The 17,550-nt window shown below is 30.9% G+C and overlaps 2 protein-coding genes across 3 annotated transcripts; both read left to right on the top strand.

The window, feature by feature from the left end:
- The first annotated feature begins 295 nt into the window (after positions 1-295).
- Positions 296-3,606, top strand: LOC8264124 (nuclear intron maturase 1, mitochondrial). Its single transcript, XM_002519650.4, has one exon. It carries the CDS (start codon positions 866-868, stop codon positions 2,909-2,911), a length of 2,046 nt encoding a protein of 681 aa, XP_002519696.2. The 5' UTR covers positions 296-865; the 3' UTR covers positions 2,912-3,606.
- Positions 3,607-7,327: 3,721 nt separating this feature from the next.
- LOC8264126 (60S ribosomal protein L18a) lies at positions 7,328-16,166 on the top strand. 2 transcript variants are annotated; one of them, XM_002519652.4, is made up of 6 exons: positions 7,328-7,631; positions 7,779-7,854; positions 8,807-8,921; positions 13,532-13,647; positions 13,742-13,805; positions 15,623-16,166. In XM_002519652.4, exons 1-6 carry the CDS (start codon positions 7,433-7,435, stop codon positions 15,962-15,964), a joined length of 912 nt encoding a protein of 303 aa, XP_002519698.1. In that variant the 5' UTR covers positions 7,328-7,432; the 3' UTR covers positions 15,965-16,166. The 2 variants fall into 2 exon arrangements, with proteins under 2 accessions (XP_002519698.1, XP_015574997.1); XM_015719511.3 differs by lacking the exons at positions 7,328-7,631; positions 7,779-7,854; positions 8,807-8,921 and adding an exon at positions 13,259-13,418.
- Positions 16,167-17,550: the final 1,384 nt, after the last annotated feature.

The raw sequence follows: 17,550 nt of genomic DNA on the forward strand, positions 1-17,550 counted from the left end.
TTGAATATTGATTCTAATATTAAAAAATAACATTAATTATATTTTAATATTATATTAACTAATAAATTAATTTTTTAATTAGATAATAATTATAATTCTATTATAAAAATACTATATTAACTATATTTTTAATATTATATTATCTAATAAATTAATTCTTTAACTGTATAATAATTTCTAATACTAAAAATAGTAATATTAATTTATATAATAATAAAATTGCTTAATAAGTATTTTAGATAATTTCTATATTATATTACTAATAAAATTTTATAATATTAAAAGATAAAAAATATTTACTAATATTTAATTTATTATTATTTTTAAAATATTATAAATAAATATTAAATATTAAATTTTATCTATAAATTTAATTTTATAATTAAAATAATAATAATAATAATAATAATACCGAGGTAAATGAATACAACAACTATAGGATATTAGAGCAAAAAATGCAAAGAGTCTTCTTTTCAAAAGAGAAGAAAAAAAAAAAAAGAAGAAGCAAAGATTTAAATCATAGCAAAGCATCCAAATTTGTCTAAAAGAAAAGTATGCAATTTTGCATGGTATTTATAAGAGGGTAAAATAGGTAATTGAATTTTCTAAGTAACGGGGACGTTTTTTAAAACACAGCAACGAAGCCAAAGGCAAAGCCCGCCAATGACTACCCACCATCAACAACCAAACCAAATCTAACCACCCAGAGATACTAAAAAACGTCACCAATAACAACCAGTAAGACAGCAACTCCCTCTTATTTTTTATTTTTTTCTATTTCCCTCCCATTCATCTCAAACCAAACACTGCCAGTGCCAGCAACTAACAGTTACTTACCCTTTACATCAAACCTTGAAAGTAAACAATGTCAGTGAGGACACTCATCAAACACCTTCCCTCCACATCTTCCTTTTACAAATCCCTTCGCTCATTTTCCTCTCTCCCAATTCATCAAGACCCATACTCTCTCCTCAAACAAGACCCAATCGAAATCTGCACTTCTCTTTGGGTCAAATCCTTTTCTTCACCACCAAACACAACTTTCCCCAACCTAACTGGCTTTCTCTCAAAACTTGACCTTTGGGTCCTTGCTTACCAGCGTTCCTGCGCTCAGGTCACCGGCACGTTCCCTCCTCGTAATGCTCTCCATTCCCAGACTCTGCATTCTCTTCTCTCTCTCCAAAACGCTGTGGTTCATAACCGCTTTAAATGGAACGATAAGACTCGCCAGATCATCCGAAGTCCAAACGACAAGCCGTTCACAAAACTGGTCTCTAAAACGAAGCTTAAGGCAATGGTGAATTCAAATGATCCGTGTTTTCAGGACCGGGTGGTTCAGGAGGTGCTGTTAATGGTGCTGGAGCCATTTTTTGAAGCCCGATTTTCAGGCAAGTCCCATGCGTTTAGACCTGGAAGGAATGCACATACTGTGATTAGAACTATAAGGAGTAATTTTGCAGGGTATTTATGGTTTTTAAGAGGTGATTTAAGTGAAATTTTTTATGCAGTTGATGCTAATTTTGTTTTGGAATGTGTTGAAAAGGTTGTTAAAGATAAGAAAGTTTTGAACTTGGTAAAAGATGCACTCAAATCACCAATGAGAAATCAAGAATTAGAGAAGAGAAGTGATAGGAAAGAGTTGAGAAAGAAGAAGAAAAAGAAGGCTACAAAGAAGAGAATTTTGAATGAAAATGAGCCAAAACCTGACCCTTATTGGTTACGAACTTTCTTTGATTTTGCACCAGAGGAGGCAGTGAATATACCCAATTATGGTTATTGTGGGATATTGAGTCCATTGCTTGCTAATATTTGTCTTAATGAATTGGATCAAATAATGGAAGAGAAGATAGTTAAGTTCTTTAGGCCAAATAAAAGCGATTCAATTTGGAAAGACTCAATTGATGATGGGTGTCATAACCCTTCTTGGCCGGAATTTGTTCCATCTAGCGGGAAGGAGAAGACTAGGAAAATAGATTACATTCGATATGGAGGTCATTTTTTGATTGGTGTTCGAGGGCCTAGGGAGGATGCAGTGCAAACGCAGAAAGAAATTATTGAGTTTTGTGAGAATAAGTTGGGGATCAGGTTGGATAATTCTAAGATTGAGATTGAACACATATCTAGGGGAATTCAGTTTTTAGATCATATAATTTGTCGTAGAGTTATACACCCTACACTTCATTATACAGCAAGTGGAGGTAAAATTGTAAGTGAAAAGGGTGTGGGGACTTTGCTTTCTGTTACTGCTAGCTTGCAACAGTGTATCCGGCAATTTAGGCGACTTGCATTTGTTAAGGGCGATAAAGATCCAGAGCCATTGCCTTGTAATCCTATGCTTTATTCAAGTCAAGCTCACAGTAATGCGCAAATGAACAAGTTTCTTGAGACCATGGCTGAATGGTATAGATATGCTGATAACCGAAAGAAAGTTGTGGGATTTTGTGCATATGTGATACGTAGCTCATTAGCTAAACTTTATGCTGCCCGGTATAGACTAAAATCTCGTGCTAAGGTGTATAAGATTGCTTCACGTAATCTCAGTCGACCGCTTAGGGAGAGTAGTAATAGTTCTGCTCCTGAATATTCTGATCTTTTGAGGATGGGACTTGTGGATGCAATTGAAGGTGTTCAATTCTCCCATATGTCTTCGATTCCCTCTTGTGATTATACTCCATTTCCAAGAATTTGGGTTCCAGATCATGAACGGGTTTTGCATGAGTATATTAGACTACAAGACCCAAAATTCTTTTGCGACTTGCATAGATCAATAAAACATCAAGGTTTGACTTTGCCTCAAGATGAGATATCTGAGATTGTCTGGGAATACAAGACCCTTGGAATTCGGAGAAACCAATCTAGTGGAGAAAAAGAACTAAATAGTACTCCCGAAAATGTAGACAAGACTTCATAATTTGCTGTAAAATTAGTAACTTAAATTCTTTATGGAAGTCTGTAGATAGCTAACAGAAGGAAGTCTTGATGAGCATTGTCCATCCTCATTGAACTACTGTGCAACTGAGAGTAACTGCTTTCCCAGTAGATTGCCAGCAATGTGCCTGGACAAGTTTGATGAACTCCTTTTTATTTCCCGTGATTATTTTGAGAAATAATTTAATCAGGACATATGAGCATGCTGAGAAATAAGAACTGTAGATGTGAGATTGACAGGGCTTGCAAGGATAAGAGTCTGAGTTAGATTTTTTATCAGCAAACAAGGATTGGCAACAGAAGTAGAGCTACGAAACATGATTTAATCTGTTGCTGCAAAGGTGAATGGCTTCTGCTGCGAGTACTCTGAAGCTTCAAGCCAGAAGCACACATGAGGTGGAAGAAGACCCAGAAAGGCCATGGTCGAAATAGAGAGAAACGTGATAGGTGATGGTTTTACATTTAAAATGAAAACAGAAGAGAGAAAGAAAGAAAGAAATAATGGAGGTCTTGAATAGAACGAAGTTGAGTTAATAGTTATTAGAATCTCTAAATACCCTGCAGTTTCATTGGAAATGATTTTGATGATTTAAGTTGGTAGTTGACCTTGTTAAATTGTTGAAGTACCTGGTACTGGAACTTATCAATAGCTGCCTGCACCTTTTTTGTTCGAAAGAATTCCTGTGCCTTTCTCTTCAGAAATCAAGAGTTAAAACACTTCCTCAGAATCTATCATTTTAAGTTTTGGGTTGCAGCTCACATAAATGTAGTTAGGCCTCTAAATCTTGATGAGTGTTGCCTATGGAATAAAACTTTGCCACAGGCCTTTGTTGAAATTAGAAGTAGAGACATCATTAGCTAGAAATGAAGCATATGGCAACCGAGGGCGAGACACTTAGTCTAGGCATGCAAGATGCCTCAGCGATGGGTAATAAAATTCTTCTAGAAGATGATGTTTCTAATTTATACACGCAGGACCAACCTTCAGTTATGTATTTGGTGTTAACTATATATATATATGTAATTTGTTGCAAATATGAATACTTGCTAATGAAGCATTTGTTGAAAAGAAAGGTAGGATTACAGATGCTCCTTAGTATAGATATCATAAAATCTGGAAACGACGGTTAAAACGGTACCCTGAGGAGTACATGTTCGAGTTATATCGAGTACTCATAAGTGATGGCTGAAAATTAATTTGCACTTACAAGCTGAAATTAGATCTGGTTCTCAATAATACCCATTTGATCTCTGAATTTGAACCAGCACAATGTTCTTTGATTCTCAACTATTTTTCTATTTCTAAGGGTGAATAACCAGTAGTTTATGGTCCTAAAAAATGTACAATGGAGATTTAATCCGGACATTTTAATTTTTTATTTACATTTAAAGGAGGCCAAAGCCTAGAGAAGGAAGTACCCCTATAATCCTGAACAGAGATCGGGCCTTCTTGAAAAACTTTTCAAACAACTAAAATAAAGCTTATGGAACTATTCTTGCATCCACAAATCAGCCGTACATAAGGGCTCTTCGTATTTCTCCATTCTGATTGTACTTTCCCACGCGCAGTCAGTCAATGTTTCGATCATGTGAAACCGAGAGGTCAATAGGAAACGCCAAGGTTCCAGCATTGGATATCAATATTATAGTCAAATTTAATGTTTTCGATGGCTTATTTCTTTAAATACGGACCTGCAATTACTGCTTGAAATGTTTGAGCATGAATCATTTGTTGGAGCGACGGGTAAGTAGACAGTGATTTTGGAGTGAAATTATGGGGGCAATATGGCGCGAGAAACTTCAGATCGTCACCGAATAAACAGATTAAATTTATGCTCCTCAAAGATTTCTCTTCCAAGTGGTATGTCAGTGCACATGAAAGCATTAGGTCTTACATTAGCGAAGATGAAATGAGAGAGCTCAGTGTCGCGAATGAAGACAATAAACTTGCTCAGTCAGTAGTTAACTGAGAAGCCCGAGCGATAAGCGTAAGCAGACTGGACTTCCCAGAATTTGGTTGGGTTGTTAACTACAGAGATTGCATATATGATATGTCTGCATGACTCAACACTCTTGGCTTTCTACTTCGCTGCATATATGATATGTCTGTTCATGCAGGAGAGCGCGGAGCGGATAAATATATGCGGGCATGAACAAATCCTACTATTATTTACTCTCCATGTGACTTTCAAGATGATGATTAGCAATAGCATATGGTTTGTTCGAATTAGAATCTTTACTACCAATACTTTTTTTGTAGGACGCGATATATCTAGCCAGTCCTCATTATTCTTTTTCTTTTTTTTTCTGGTTTGAGTAAAGTTGCATTGTATACCAATGGTAATTCAAGATAGGCCACTTGAGAGAGTTTTAAAGCTTTCCTTTTCCGAAACTAGCTTCCCTATTTGTTATGACAAATAGGAGACCCCGCAGCTCATAGCTAGAATGTATATACTTCCATCTGATTTTATGTTTTTACAGGGCTTTTAGACTAACATGTTTCGTAGAACAGAACGTGACGTGAGAAAATGCAAATGAACTGGGAATTTATTTCATTAATTCTTATTGTTTTGGCTGTCGTCTTTCTTCTCTTTGAGCTCAAATGCTGAAACTGGAAGCGACTCACTCATACCGGCAGGGACTGCAAACTCAATCTTGCCGGAAGAGAATCTCTAATAAAAAAATCAGAAATGGGGACCCAAATGAGAACTATCTTGTTCTCGACTCCAGTTACATTTCTGAGCTCACCCTACTCGACAAAAGCTGTTTCAGCTTCAAAAGTAACTATCTTGTTAATGAGCAGATGCTTGTAAACTGTCTTATGCCTCTGCTTCAGCCAGATAAATTGTGATGATTGGTTATATCCCAATTCCATGATCTCTACTGGAAATAGACCATTAGGCAGAGAGAAACTTTCCAGCAGTTCGTGAAGTTTCTGCTTGCAAAGATCTTCACCATGATAAATCTCTGCATTTTCCTTGTGAGATTCAGTTTCCTGAGATGGAATTTTAAGGTCTGCTTTCTCCTTGGAAATCCTGGAGTAGTTAAGTATTTTCTATTGGTTTATATAATAAGGTTCCAAGGAACTGAATATGGGTTATATGCTTGCACATTTAGCAATTTGTTAAAGTCTTGAAGACTCGAGAATTATCAAATTGACTCTTAAAAAAGTAGTTAATCTCTAAATTCTGCCTTAATTAAACCTTAGCTTGTTCAGTGATAGGTTAGTTCGAGCTGGAATGCTTACTGTAGAATGGTGCTGCCCTATGAAAATGATCCTCCTTGTCATGGGTCTAAAGAAGAGACCATTATATCACAATGCCAAGTAGTCCCTAATAAACGCAACCATAATTACTATTTACTTTCTGTAGTTTCCTATATTATACTAATTATCATTTAATATCTAAAAGATATATTTTTTTTATTTTATAATTTTATACTAAAAATTAATTTTATTAAATAACTGACAATTAGATTTGATTTTATATTATTTGCCCCTTGATTTTTGGTGTAATATATAAGTTGCCCCTTATAGTTTATATATTATACTAAAATTTCTTTATTTAATTCTTATATAAAAATCAATTTTAGTACCTATATAAAAATAATTAATTAGTGTTCTTTAGTTACTATAATTCTTAATATAATAAAATTATAATAAAATTTAAATATCTTAAAAGTACTTATACTAATCAACAGTGGAAATTCATATAAAATGACTTTAAATTGTTAAAATAAATATATAGTATTTTCATTATTAATTTTATTACAGAAAATTTGTAATTTTGATAAAAAGTTTGATGATCAAATTATATTCTAAATTTAGTTTCTTAATTACATCCACATACATACTTAATAAGAGCTATATTAGGAGTTGATTTCGCCATTGGTTACCGATCGAGCCACTGGAATGGAATGAGAGATGAGCTAGTTTATTTTCTTGACAATTCATTGGTCTCTGCTGGTATAATTGTGCAGATGTGCTTAGATTTAAGGAAAAATATTCATGTTTTTTTTTTATTTTTTATAAAAATGGTATTACTTTTATTTTTATTTTTAATGTGTTAAAACTTTGAAAATATATTTTTTATTTTCTTTTTAAAAAAGATTATGGTTTTAATTTTTTTGGTAAAATAACTGAGAAATAAATACATTGTATTTTAAAAAAATATTTAAAAAACAATATATATATTTTTTAGATTTATATAATAAAAATGATATTTTTTATTGATTTTAAAATGTTTCTCACAAGTTGAAGATGGATCATAAACGGCTAGTTGAAGAACATCTAATAGATTCAGAAGCCCAACCCAAATCCAAGCCCATTCACGACTTTGTTGCATCTAACCAAAAATAAAATAAAATAAAACAAACCACCGTCAATTCTCCGGTGAAAAACTCACCATTCTCTTTGCTTTGCCTTCAAAAGAGTGTTGCCAAAGGGAAAAATAAAAACAAAAATATTAATAATAACACCATTGACGTCGCTGGTTAAAGAAAAACGATGAGCGATGAAGGGAAAAACAGGGGTGTTACGGGCAACCCGCAAGGCGAGTATTATGGGACATTTCAGGGCGTCGCCAACTACTACCCTTCTGTTCCACCGCCATCGCTCCACCCTATCGTCGGTTTCCCACAGCCGGTTCCACCTCATGGATCCAACCCTAATCCTTACTACTATGTACATAATACCATTCCGACAGGTTCGTTTGTTTTTAATTTATTGCGGCGATTATTTTATCTTCTATCATATATATGAATATTCCAGTTTCAAAATCATTTGATGGTTTGGTCTTTTGGGTATATATGAATTCCTGTAGCTTATTGAAATGATGTTATTGTTGTTGAAGGTTATGCGGTTATTGAAGCTAGACCCCTGATTGAACATAGGCTACCATGCTGTGGTCTGGGCATGGGATGGTTCTTGTAAGTTCTAATTCCCCATTTCTCCTCTCTATTAACTGTTGCTGCTCACTTGTTTTGATTGTTGATGCCTTCCATGGTATTAATTATAAAGTTGATTAGCTTTTCTTGAGACTGTTTAAGTTGATTAGCTGCAGAAGATTGGGTGACTACTTCGTTTCTTAATAAGGGTTAATTATAAGATTTATTTCTTTATTTCTTTTTCATGATCATTGTTGTTGAACACTGCAACATTTTGTTATATTGTTGCAGTTTATTATTTCATGCCTTTTTGTATTACAATTAGAACAAAGTGGACCACGAATTTTTTTTCTTTCTTTTTTGTTAATTTATTGTTACTGTTTTTAAATTATTATTGGGATTGTTAAGACATCAGCGTTTCAATTTTAACTGTTATTAAAAGAAATTTTGCTACTCAGCATCAAAAGGGCTCCTGTTTTGAATGTCAATCTATCCTATCTGCTGCCTAGCTTTCATATTTCATTTTCTTTGACCTTGAATTAAGTATTTGGCCTCATTTTCTACTCCGTGTTTGCATTCACCTTTTTTTTTTTCTAACACTAGCTTAAAACTCCAAGTTAGAGATGTTTTTGCATTCATTCGGAGATCCTATTTATGGTTCAATAAATCTGCAATGTTCAGTATAGAATAGACAATAGTGCGCTGTATATTCTTTTCATAAGACAAGGAAAGGTGCATGCAAAAGCATTAAAGCAACCACAATTTTTATAGAATTGCAGTCTTGAATGGAATGTTGCAAGTTGATAAAGCTAGGACTGATCTGAAGAAACTTGTTTTAGGTTTTAGAACCTTGATAAATAGAGATTGCCCAAAATGTGTAAAACTTACCATATTTTGCTCCAGCCTTTTTTCTAGGTTTGTTATCAAATCATTATCCAATGGGATTTTTATTGTCTTGGTGTAATTGAATTAGCTGTTTACCTTTATTTGTCAGGTTTATTGTTGGCTTCTTTTTAGGTGGCATTCCTTGGTATGTTGGGACTTTTATTCTACTTTGTGTACAAGTGGATTACAGAGAAAAACCTGGATATGCTGCATGTGCAATAGCTGTAAGTGATTACTATTCATATGGACTTCTTTCCTTGATGTAGTTCATTTCTTTCTGTTGTAATTAATGAGTTCAGATATTGCATAATGATGAGTTTATACTTATTAATTATAATAGTTGTTAAGAGTTTTTTTTTCCAACTAAGTGCGATTTTGTCAAGGACTGGTGATCTTTTTTCCCTTAAAATAAATTCCGCAACTTGAAATTTACATCTCTTTTTAAGGTTCTTCATAAATTCTTCATGGTTGGAGAATGACTAGTTCTTGTGTGGGGACATACTCTTGCCTTTTCCTATGGCTTTATAAGATGGTGAATTGGATAGAAATGAAAATTTTGTGCCCAGGACAGCTCTTTCTAGTGCAAGACTGCTGCATGTAACTTTGATGGAATACGTAGTGGGTTAGATACGGGAAGGAGTTGTAGGATTTCATGTTCTATATGTAGTTCTTACCAGTTTAAGTTCACCTTCCTTTCCCATCATGTGGAAATTAAATTCCATCTCCTGTTTTATGTGCTTCTAAGTGAGGGTTTGACTATTGTTTGTGCTCACAAAAGATTTTTGTTCTCGACATGTTCAGTCAATTCTTGCCATGATTGCTGTTATGCTTGGCGTAACAAAGGGAGCTCAAGCCTGGTGAGGTTTATTGGAGACTGGACTCTATATTCTGAAATGTCAAATTCTGTAAATTGACAGGTTTGTATTATAGTTCTATTTTAAAGATGCTCTTTTTGAAATTTGTAAAGACAATAAAGAAGTTCTTTGTTGTAAAAGTCAATCATGAAATTGTTTATGTTCATATGAAAGCTGAACATTTTTTAGATTAATAGGAATTGGAGTTGGGAGTAGCTTGGAAAATTGTACTTCAATTTGTCTGATATCCTATGAAAACAATATTGGGCTTTATGGTTGTCCAACTCTATAATACCCTGTCACTTCATCGTTTCCTTGGAGTGTTTAGTTGCTAGCAATGACTTTGCCTTGTCCAGTCTGTTCAAAGCTATGATACCCTATTGTTATTTCTTGCACTGTTCCAGTTTTGATCCGAACTATTTACTCACTACATAGGAATACGAGGAATGCACCTCGTAGCAGCTACAGTATTTATGATCCATGATCAGAAAAGTGATTTTTCCAGGAAAATCCACCGCATCAAAAAGCTTAGTGGGATATGTTCTTCATTGAATTTGAAAAATAATTATCGTTGAAGGGTGTATGGTTGGGTTGGCTTAGGATAAGTCGTGTAAGTTGTTCGATGCTGAGCACATTTAGCAGACACCATCAACACTTGCAGCAACTGCCTAAAATTTCCTTGCGGAGGACTACGTTCTCAATTTTATTGAAATCGAGTTGCTTAAACCCTAAATTGTTAGAGAGATTTTTACTTAAACTTGTCGTGTACACCACAACTAATAAGAAATTGATATGTATGTATATTTTATACTTTAGTATTGGATGATTGACACATATTTTATTATTTAAAATTAATGAATATATATTAATTATTTATCGGTTTGATGTATAGATGAGAATATACACCAAGTCTAGATAATAATTTTTTAAATTTAGAATTTTACTTTTAAAAAAATAATAATAATATAGCATATATATCGAATAGATTTTACTATCTTATTTACATATTTTTGGATATAATTTTATTTTTTAATATTATAACAAATATTTTTTAGTAGTGTAATAATATTATGTCCTTTAATTGGCTAAAATAACTAACCAAAATAATTTTTTTTTAAATAATTAATAATTAATAAAAGGAGAAAGATAATTTGTCATGGACTTTGGCTGCAAGGGAAATAAATAAGTGTTACATAACCGGGAGAGAAAAGAGGAGAATTCATGATTACAAATTTAAAACCCAGTTGAAGCCAAGTTTGGTCCCAAAACGATTCGCAGTTTAATGTGAAATTATAATATTTGTTTCAAAGCAGACCGTCGACTTAACTTTTTATTTCAGGTAACTGGAAGCAATTTCATAATAGTTTCTCCCGTAGCTTAACTGCTTTTTGGTTCAATCAACCTGAATGATTTAAATGATCAATCAAAATTTCTGATGAATTAATTGAAAGATATTATGTTCCAGTATTTAAACAAAAAATAAAAATCAGATACTTGTTATCCATATATATAACTGTTTTATCTCCAAATTTAGAATTAATTGAAATAAGTAATATATGTTGGGTGTTTCTTTAATGAGTCAATATAAAATATTACAAAACAACATCATCGGATTTTAAAATAGTATATCTAATTAAAAAATTTTGCTCAATTGAGTACGTCTAGCATATTTTGAAAAGTTGATTTTTTATTTATTTTAAATTTGGGTTTTTATGAATTGTTTATTGAATATGGTTATTGAAATTGTTGAATTAAGAAATATATATATATATTAATTTCTGAATTTTAATTTTTTTTTATATGTGTGCTTAATTTTTGACATGTAAGATTTTTATTTTAATATGCAAATTACTTTTAACACATGAGATTCAATGTTATGTGTAATTTTATGGTTTTTTCTATTAATTTATTAATTAATAAATTACATTTCTAATTAAATACTCATTTTAATCCTAAAAAATAATATATTATTAATAATTCAGTTTCTGATTAAATAATAATTATTTTAAAAGATAACATATTAATTTTATTTTAATATTTATATTAACTAACAAATTATTTTTCTAATTAGATAATGATTCTAATTATAAAAATAATATCTTTAAATATTTTATTGACTAATAAATTAATTTTTAGTTATACAACAAATTATAATTTTAAGAAAAATAGTAATATCAATGATATTTGATAATATTAATTTATATAATATTAGAGTTAATAAATAAATATTTTAAAAATAATTTATCGATAGTACTAATTTGAACATAATATTAGTAAATAAATATTTTATTAATGCAATAATATAAACAAAATTTAAAAAGAATTAAAAATATTTAAAAATAGTTCGTTTGCTATTATTTTTAAAATTATTATAAATCAATATTAAATATTGAATAATTTGATTAAATTTTATCTATAAATTGAATTTTATAATTAAAATAATAATAATGGTCGTGCAACGTACGGGTAAATGACTAGTATATATTAATTTATGAACCTTAAAATCTTTTTAACATGTGTACTTAATTTTGACACGTAGAATTTTTATTTTGATATGTGTACTACTTTTGACACACGATATTCAAGTTTATGTTTAATTTTATAGTTTTTTAATTAATTTATTGATTAACAAATTACAGTTCTAATTAAATACGGACTCTAAGCCTAAAAGATAAGATATTAATTATGTTTTAATATTATATTAACTAATAAATAATTTTCTAGTTAATAATGATACTAATCATATTCTAAAAAATAGTAGCATATTAATTATATTCTAATATTATATTAACTCATACATAGTTTTTTAATTAGATAATAATGATAAATTTATCTTAAAAGTCAGCATATTAATTATATTTTAATATTATATTAACTAATAAATTATGTTTATAATTAAATAACAATTCCAATATAAAAATAACATCTTAAGTTACATTTCTAATATTATATTTAATAATAAATTAAATTTTTAATTTTAAAAAATAGTAATATTAATTATATTGATATGTTAATTTATAATATTAAAATCAATTAATAAAAAATATTTATATTATTACATTAATAAAATTTTAAAATATTTAAAAATAGTTAGTTTGTTATTATTTTTTAAAATTTTATAAAGTAATATTAAATATTAAAAATTTAATTATATTATATCTATCAATTTAATTTTATAATTAAAATAATAATAACGGCCATGTAATGTACGGATAAACAACTAGTGAGTATGTAAATTATTAGACTCGGAGATGGGTTACATTTATGGAAATATAAATGAATGGATATGGAAAAAAGAGAGAAAAAGAAAACAAATAAAAGAAAAATGAAAAGAAAATAAAGATTAAATTATTATTATTATTATATGGTTAAATAAATATTATCATTATTATTTTATAAATTTCGTATTGTGTCGCTGGTTTATTTAAAGAGATTGAACCTTGCTTAGTTTGCCCTCCAATGAGCCTTAATTAATTGAAAACGTCTAAATATGTAACTTTAATACGATTAATTGAAAACAAATATTTAGACCCTAAATTAGCAGGAACTAAAAAATTGAGACACAATTTTGTAATTATGCATATATGTAAGGGAGAAAAAAAGATTATTATCATTGAAAATTAAAAAGAACAAAGCCACGTGTGATCCCATTATTGGGCCTTCGGCATAACATTTTCGACCAGTGAGTTACTCTATCACAAAATGAGAATTAGGGTTTTCAATATCTAATCCGCAGACCCATATATAAACAAAGAAAAGCCTAAACCCCAGCCTTCTCCTACAAAACGAGAGAGTGAGAGAGAGGGAGAGCAACCTCAACAGATCTTCTCATTTTCTTTCTTCCTTAGAAAAATGGTTGTTTACAGGGTAATTGTTTATGAAACCCTAACTTCTCTGATCCACTAGTAATGTTATCCTAGTCTTCATTGCATCTTCGATTTTGTGATGGTTTTATTGATATTGTTTGTTTGGAGTTTCAGTTTCACCAGTACCAGGTTGTTGGGAGAGGATTGCCGACGGAGGCTGATGACCACCCCAAGATTTACCGGATGAAGCTGTGGGCCACCAATGAGTTTCGGGCTAAGTCCAAGTTCTGGTCAGTGATCTAATTAACCTTTTATTTTTAGGATTTGAATGTTATTGTTGGATCTTTTCGTTTCATTTATATTTTGTTTGTGTTTTTGGGACAGGTACTTCCTTAGGAAGCTGAAGAAGGTGAAGAAGAGCAATGGCCAAGTCCTTGCTATCAATGAGGTATAGTTACATATTTATCATTTTATGTTTGTTTATCTTTGGTCTCTAGTTTGTTTCAGTTTTCCTCGATCTCTATTATTATTATTGAACCAAGACTAGCTCTTTTCAAGAATTAACATGGTTTGAAAGTTTGTTCTTGATGTTTATATGTGCTCAGTGCCTATTTATTCTTTCTGCTGGCTCCAATGATGAGATTATTGAATTAAATTAGTTTTACATTTCAATGCTGTTCTGTGATCACTTTTTCATACCCAACTTATATTGTACTTAAACTAGTTATGGAGTTAATTTCTTAAAATATCAATGAACAAGGTTTAAGCTAGTTTTGGATGCTTCATTATCCGATCAGTGTGGATAATACCCTTCCCACTTGATTGCTTCCCTTGAAGCAACATCACCTATGTTGCTTTTCATAATCTCTCCTTCGGCTATTTAGCATTTTTTTGGAAGAACACTATACCTTCTGTATCCATTAATAGACATTGTACATGCTTCTTTTAATGGAATATGTCTTTCTTGTTCAATTTTCTTGGAATTGATTTCAAAATGAATGTTGTGTTATGCAGTACGCTTGTGTTCCAGCTGAACTATAATGAACTGAAGTTACATGGTTAAAACTCTGAACTGAAATTTTATGCTTTTAAGAACTTTGACTGAATTATTGTTTTGGATGCTTCATTATCTGGTCAGTGTGGATATGACTAATTCCTACTTGACTCGTTCCCTTGAAGCAATATTACTTGTGTTGCTTTAATTATATCTCTCCCTCAGCTATTCAGCATGCTGTGAAAGGATACTGACTGGAGCAACTACATCTTCGAATATTAGCCCTTCCAACATAGTTAATAGACAGGGTACAGGCTTATTGTTATGCTAAATAAATAGAATTTTGGGCCATATGGAACTTGTGCTCTAGCTAATGTATGAAGTGAAATTGAATGCACAAGATGTTTTAGGAATTTTAATTGAACTATAGTTCTGGATGCTTCATTATTTGATGAGTGTGGATATGCTGATTCCTACTTGATTACTTCACCTGAAATGTTATTACTTGTGTTGCTTTGATTTTATCTCTCCCTCGGCTATTCAGCATGCTTTTATAGGACACTGGATCATCTACTTCTCTAATATTAGCCCTTCAGACATAGGTAATACAGTGTACAGGCTAATTTTTATGGTAAAAGGATAGAATGTCTGTGCCAAATGGAACTTGTGCGCTAGCTAATCTATTAACTGAAATTGAATGTTAAAGCTTTTTAGAACTTTTAACTGAACTGTAGTTCTGGATGCTTCATTATCTGGTCAGTGTGGATATGTTTGATTCCTACTTGACTCGTTCCCTTGAAGCAATATTACTTGTGTTGCTTCTATTATATTTCTCCCTCTACTGTTTCTTATTTAGGGAGAACACTGGAGCAACTATATTTATTCTTGTATTTAAAACATACTGCAGAACATTCTTTTTATTGGAAATATTGAATTTAAACTATCATTTGAAGATGTAGGTTATGCTGTACAAAATTTTTACTGTATCATGACATTTGTGCTCTCTGCTCTATAAAGAATGTTGGTAGATGATTTATTCTGAAAATTTAGACATAATTATAGGTAACCCCAACAATATTTAAGTTTTGGGCTTGTTGCATCAGGTATATACATTATAACACAAATGATTGGAAGTATCACTTGCATGACTCCTATTGTTTCAGATATTGTATTTGTTTGTGTTTGGTCTAATCAAGTCTTTATTTTGGTTATCTACTGTTTATCCTTTTTCTACTCATTTTTAAATATGCTTTGGTAATTGTAAAATGTAGATCTTTGAGAAAAACCCAACCAAGATCAAGAACTATGGAATATGGCTGCGCTACCAAAGTCGAACTGGGTACCACAATATGTACAAGGAATACCGAGATACCACACTTAATGGTGCTGTTGAACAAATGTACACTGAGATGGCTTCTCGTCACAGAGTCAGGTTCCCTTGTATTCAGATTATTAAGACTGCAACTATTCCAGCTAAGCTATGCAAGAGAGAGAGCACCAAGCAGTTCCACAACTCCAAGATTAAGTTTCCATTGGTGTTCAAGAAGGTTAGACCACCAACCAGAAAGCTCAAGACAACATACAAGGCATCCAGGCCTAACTTATTTATGTAATTCTGTCATCTGATGAATGAGGTGGAAGTGGGTCTACTTTCGGATTTCATTTTTTTGACTTTTTGTCATTTTTGTCTATTGGATATTACTTTTGTTTGCAAATCGTATTTGATAGATTGGTAAGATTTGAAATTTGGGATTTTGGAAGTTGCTGGGACATGAAACAGTTATTTTTACTATGGAGTAATGTTTGATGCTCTAACTAATCTTCCTTTAGTATAACATTTCTTTAGTGAATGATGAACCAATTGTGCCCTAGTTCCTCTGAGTTTCAGTGATAGTCTCTATCCGATGCCCTCCAGTATGAGTGAGCATAATTTTCGGTCTTCCGGTCTATTTAGTTATATTATAGTGGCGTTGGCTTACTAATAAACTTTTTTAGTGTTGGGCTTACTTGGCATTTAAAATATAATGAGTATATGTTATTTTTTAAAACAGAAGTAGTATCATTCTCCCGATTAGAAAATTATTTATTAATTATTATAATATTTGAATATAATTAAAATATATTATTTTTAGGGTTAGACTTTTAGAGTCGGTCGAATTAATAAATTAATAAAAAATTTATAAAATTACGCATAAGTTTAAATTATAATGCTAAAAATAAATATAAATATCAAAATAAAAATTGTATTAAAAATTAAATATATATATAAAAAAAAATTTAAGTTTTAAAAATTTATATATATATATATATATATATATATATAATATACCATTACTAGTTTTTTTGTTATAATAAAAATTTTCTTAATTCAAATGTATCTCCTTTCTTTTCCTATCTCTTTCTCCCTCCTCCTCCTCCTCTCCCTCTCTATTTGTTTCTTAATTTAACAGTTTTCATTTTAAGAAAAAAGTTAAATTAGAATGGGCATTTTAATTTTCGGAAATAGATAAAACATGAACTTTATTTTATTTTAAATGAATTTTATATTTATTATCTACATGTCAAACATCAAAATTTATTTGTAAATAAGGTGAAGTTTACATAAAATTTGAATTTAAGGACAATGTAAAATCTTAACATCAAAGTTTGAGATGCACATTGGATTGGTTTTGGGAGGAAAATATGAGAATAATATAGTGATTGTGGTATGATATGTTTGTATAGTTTTTGTTAATGGTGTTTAAGAGTGCATGGCTCTTACAAACAAACATACAACATCCCCTAATCACATGAAGATGATCAAAGGTAATGATTGCAGTGACTTTATAATCCTACCATATTAGGTTGATTAATTACTGTGTCCCAAGATTGGAGGATCTCTATATTATAATCAAATTAAGATTGACATTATCACTTTCCTTTTTCTTTTCTAAGAGAGATTTTCTGCTTCACAAAAGCACTATTTGATGGTAATATTCATTTGTAAAGAATTACATTCTTCTTATTGTTATTATCCATGTGAAGACATTATATAACACAACAGTTTGGATGGTCCTAGTTGATAAGACAATGTACTAATTAATAAGTAATCATATTTTTTTTATTAATCATACTATTTTCTTAATCAGTTCTATTTAAATCTTAAACATTTAATTAGTAATTACAATATTATCATATAACGAGTTACTGTACAATAACT

Source organism: Ricinus communis, chromosome 5 (genome assembly GCF_019578655.1).
Source record: "Ricinus communis isolate WT05 ecotype wild-type chromosome 5, ASM1957865v1, whole genome shotgun sequence".
NCBI classification, from domain to species: domain Eukaryota; kingdom Viridiplantae; phylum Streptophyta; class Magnoliopsida; order Malpighiales; family Euphorbiaceae; genus Ricinus; species Ricinus communis.

Coding starts and splice junctions, on each gene's coding strand:
- LOC8264124 (XM_002519650.4), top strand. CDS start 866: ATGTCAGTGAGGACACTCATCAAACACCTTCCCTCCACATCTTCCTTT.
- LOC8264126 (XM_002519652.4), top strand. CDS start 7,433: ATGAGCGATGAAGGGAAAAACAGGGGTGTTACGGGCAACCCGCAAGGC. Junction 7,632..7,778: donor ACATAATACCATTCCGACAG/GTTCGTTTGTTT, acceptor TTGTTGTTGAAG/GTTATGCGGTTATTGAAGCT. Junction 7,855..8,806: donor CTGGGCATGGGATGGTTCTT/GTAAGTTCTAAT, acceptor TTTATTTGTCAG/GTTTATTGTTGGCTTCTTTT.